Source organism: Sinocyclocheilus anshuiensis, unplaced genomic scaffold, assembly GCF_001515605.1.
Source record: "Sinocyclocheilus anshuiensis isolate Anshui unplaced genomic scaffold, SAMN03320099.WGS_v1.1 scaffold385, whole genome shotgun sequence".
In the NCBI taxonomy this organism is placed as follows: Eukaryota; Metazoa; Chordata; class Actinopteri; order Cypriniformes; family Cyprinidae; genus Sinocyclocheilus; species Sinocyclocheilus anshuiensis.
In genome coordinates, this window is record NW_015539876.1 from 855,787 (window position 1) to 860,369 (window position 4,583).

Here is a 4,583-nt window from a genome sequence, read left to right on the forward strand (position 1 = left end):
CAAACAAAAAAAAAAACACACCACAAATTTTTTCCAATAAAGTTAAAGACCCACTGATGAAAACCCAAGAAAATTGATTATCAAACGATAAGTGTTAAAAAGATCAGCTTAGGCCTTTTAAAAGGCTTTAAAACACTTTCAAGTTGTGTTGATGGCATGAATTACTTCTGAATGGAACAACAATGAATTGACATGATCACTTTCATTAAAGAACATCACGTTTTATACTGTCAATCAAAAGGCAATTGGAAAAAGACAAAATATTTTTAAAAACACTAAAGGAGGCAAAGATAAAAAAAATTCAACATTAAAACGATTTGAGCTGATACTGACATTTGCCTGGAGTTACCCTTGACCTGTACCCTTTTACCTGGACCTAGACCGGGAACTTGAACTGGACGAGCAAGATGATGACCGTGAGGAGCCGGAGCGACTCCCTTTCTTCTCCTCACTAGCATCCAAATCGTACTTGGACAAATCTGCATCATCCTCATCATCATCCTAATAGCATAAAGAACAAAGACACCAAAAACTGTGATAAGTTCAATTATCTGCAGAAGCTCGAAGGATTTGTTCACACTGCACCCTATTACAATTAATTTTTCATATCCGATCTTTATGACTGACTGTTGCAATCAATTTACAATCGACAGCATTGTTACTTTAGCTAATAAAATTCATTTCAAACAGCAACAAATTGTAGGACCACTAACACAAAACTAGAGAATATAATCTCTTACATCAAGTTTGTATTTTGAAAGGTCTCCATCTTCATCATCGTCGTCGTCATCATCATCATCATTATTATTTTTTTTTGGTTCCTCTTTTTTTTCAGTGTCCTTCTTGCTTTTTCCACGATACTTCTTTTTTATGCGCCCAAACTGTCCATAAGACATAATTTTTAAAATTCAAGGTTATCTGTATGTATTGTGAAAAGTGCTATACAAATTGAATAAATCTGATCTTCATCTTAATATCAAGAACTGTCATTTGTGTGCACTGAAAAAAAAAAAAAAATCCCCACTGACTTCATCGTACTCGCCATCAGACTCCTCTCGCTCATTGTAGACTAAATTCTCTCTCTCATTGAACCCTCCACCATATCCTGTTAGAGACATTCATCCATAATATGACATTAACTAAAAATTCATAACTTTGCAGTCAATCTGCAATAAAAAAAATAAAATAAAAAAAAATATATATACACCTGTCCTTTCCTCCAGTTTGGCATATTTAGGAGTGTTACACATGTTGCACTCTGATCTTCTGGCCCAGTTTACATTGCCACATCTAGATTTAAAGCAAGAACAAGTTCAGATATTAATGACATTGGTATATTACAAGTAGGGATATGCCAGTATCAAATTTTTATGTTGCGATTAATTGCTAATGCTTTTATCACGGTATGCGGTATTATCACGGTATTGAAATTTAGTTTAAAAACAAGTCTAATTACAAAGGTCTGAACTATTGAGCAGCAAACAAAAATCGGCCTTTAGTTTGGATGTTCTTTCGGAACTAAACAAGAAATGGGGTGATCAGCCTCAGGAAAATATGAAAAAATGTATTGTATATATTCTTGTCTTAACTAGCTTATAGTCCAATATGGGTTGGATGGATTGGTGAATGTAAGCCAGTAAAATGCAATTCCGGTTCTGGATGGTCACTGTCCTGCAGAGTTTAGTTGCAAATATGGTTGCAATTTTCTAGTAATCCTGAAGACTTCTGTGCCCTTTGAGTGGAGCTAGAAATATCGTAATTATTAGTTCCAAGCAAATTAATGGCAAAGTGAAGTTGTTTTTACAAGTGGGAAACTTGGAATTCTAGATGATACGCAAGTTGTCAAGTTGTGATGTCAGAAAGGACGTGTCGATTTGAAACATGCTGAAAACACTCATATATAATACAGAATCTAACTGTAATCCAAATATAAAGTGAGCCTGTAAAGAACCAATGGTGTAAAAATGTAATTACTCAACTTTCACAGTTTGCTTTATGTAACAAATTTAATGTGAGAATTCGTTACAAGGAACACTTGACTCAAGCTGCGGTCACACTAGACTGAGCACGCAAAATTTCGACAGATGCTGCAACGGTTGTAATATGACGTCACACTCAACTGTGTCTTTTTAAAAAGAATTCAATATATAATACATCCAAAATGTAAAAACTCTACTCCATTTTACTGCAATCCTGCAGATTTAAAGGGGACCTATAATGCAAATTCACTTTTATGATGTGTTTGAACACAGATGTGTATCCACAGTGTGTAAACAACCAGATTTTAATGGTAAAAATACACCCACTCCTTTTTTATAATCCCCATAAATGAGCGGTTGCATATTTACCCTACTCTTCGAGTAGGGGGAGCCCTGCCCATGATTGGTGATGATCTGCCCTATTAGCATAGATCCCTGAGTGAGCCGCACACAGTCTGCCATGTTTATATCATCACTAGAGCAGCTAGTGATATGTCTCAGCTAAGTAAACGTTATGTTCTGTTGTTGGCTGTAATAATGAACATAAGAGTCTCCTTAAACTCCCGGCCTCTGAGCAGTGGATTCATTTTATTTACCTTAAGACATAAATTACGTCACAAGATATAAAAAGGGGCATAATAGGTCACCTTCAAAGTTTGTGTTCAACTTTAAATTGTATCAGTCTTCTATTGCTCATGTCTTAACATCATACAAATTCGCAGGGCAGAGTTCACCAAACTTGAACTTTGGAACACAGTGAAATTCGCATGAGCTTGTGTTTCCTGTGTCCAGCATTCACGTCTACGAATGGAAGTCAATGGAACAAAAAGTGCCATGTGACTGAACCTGCAGAGGTACGAGTTTCCCAGATGCACTTGAAGATGGCATTTGGTTCGATTTCTCTAGTGTGTGTGGATTAGGGATGGAGCTAATCTCTGTAGGACTGGGCCCATCAAAACCACAATATCATTACACTGTGTACATATATTCTGCACCATTAAGCAGGCTGAAGTTCAAATGAGAAGTCAAATATGAGTAACGTCACTGAAACAAATTTAAAAGAAATGTTGTCAATGTAGAAGGGTAAGAATGGCTGAAACATTTCACTTCCTCACACTGAACTCAACAGATACTTGAGATATTAATAATTATGAATGTGTTCATAATGGACAGTGAAAGTGTAATTAAGACATGTTATAGCAATACCCACGTTTTGCACTGCCAATCATTGGCACTGAAGAGACCTCTGCTCTTCTCAGCCAGGGTCTTTCCAATCTCTGTTCCCCCTGCTTTCATCATCTTTGCTTCAGTTGTTTTATCTGTTTAAGGAAAATTGGTTAATTAGTTTAGACTAATCATGATAAAGTACTGTAAGCATGGTGTATGTATTGATGCACCTTTTGTGACACACCCCTAATATTCAAAACATAATGATTATACAAACAATTATAATGCACTTACCCCTGCCACATCTGTTACAACTCGTTCTTCTAGCAAAGTTGACATTTCCACACCTAAAATATTATAAACACAAAACTGGTTAGGTCTCTAGATATTATAAGCATCATTCAACATTAATGCACACAAAGAACAGGCCTGATATTTTCAAACAATAGTGAGACGTTCCAGTGGTGCACACACTGAAATAGATTTATAATACATAAAAAAAAAATTTCACACTGCCCAAGGCATAGCAACTAAGTTACTAATGAAGTTAGTTAGCAGACTCGTGCACATAACTGCTGCCAGATAATCGCTTAACCTAACAATTATGAGAATGTAATTAAAAAAATGTGATTACCAGTGTTTCAGTGGAAAAAAATGAATATACCATTTAATTTTGTTAAGGAAAATGAAAAAAAAAAAAAACGCGTTTTACAGGCCCATTCACACACGATAGTCGTGTGCTAAAGCTAACAAATGCTATGCTAACAGAAGCGTGTGATCTATCAGCCAACATTAATTTTCCCAAAAGGTTCAACTTCTAAGTAATGCAAATATATTCTTATATGCACTATTGGGCTTTTAAATAGAACATTATACAGCAAGTCTTACTTTTTATCGGGACAAATCCAGTCTCCGTCGCTAACGCGAAAACTCTTTCCCGACATGTTCGTCCTCTTAGGTGCCCCCGCCACAAATCCGTCAGAGAAAGGTAGAACTGCTTATGAGTATAACACCAACACTAGCGTTTGATCCTAAAAGTATGGCAAAAACAACACTTTACAGAGTGTGAAAGAGCAAGAATCCGTTTGATACGTTTGCTACATCGAAAGGCACACGGATCGCGTCTCATGATCTAATTGGTTCCCTACCCAAGTAAGTTTCGCACATGATAGGCGGAATCCAGACGCCGAGTGATGCTGTCTAGACAGGCGGCTCGCTAGGTTTTTGAACCTCAGCCACTAGTACTAGCTTCGTTATCATTACATACGTGCAACGAAGTCTTATTAGATTAATTTCTTAAAGGATTCAGTTTGTCTGAACTACGTGTGACAGTTCAAACAGATGACGAAAACAGACCCTACTCACTCATCATTTCATTATGAGCCATTTATTTTTCAGAGGCCTCAAAAAAGAATAAAATAAGTCAATATAATAACA

The 4,583-nt window shown here is 36.3% G+C and overlaps 1 protein-coding gene across 5 annotated transcripts in view; it reads right to left on the reverse strand.

The window, feature by feature from the left end:
* Positions 1-4,361, reverse strand: part of zranb2 (zinc finger, RAN-binding domain containing 2) — a 6,712-nt gene extending 2,351 nt beyond the window's left edge. For 4 of the 5 annotated variants that reach the window (XM_016481855.1, XM_016481854.1, XM_016481853.1 and 1 more), the window contains exons 1-7: positions 4,035-4,288; positions 3,441-3,493; positions 3,190-3,298; positions 1,208-1,290; positions 1,029-1,105; positions 741-881; positions 371-501 (exon numbers count right to left, since the gene is read on the reverse strand). In XM_016481855.1, coding sequence (XP_016337341.1) covers positions 371-501; positions 741-881; positions 1,029-1,105; positions 1,208-1,290; positions 3,190-3,298; positions 3,441-3,493; positions 4,035-4,090 — 650 coding nt within the window. In that variant the 5' untranslated portion in view covers positions 4,091-4,288. The other variant, XM_016481851.1, reaches the window with a different exon arrangement.
* Positions 4,362-4,583: the final 222 nt, after the last annotated feature.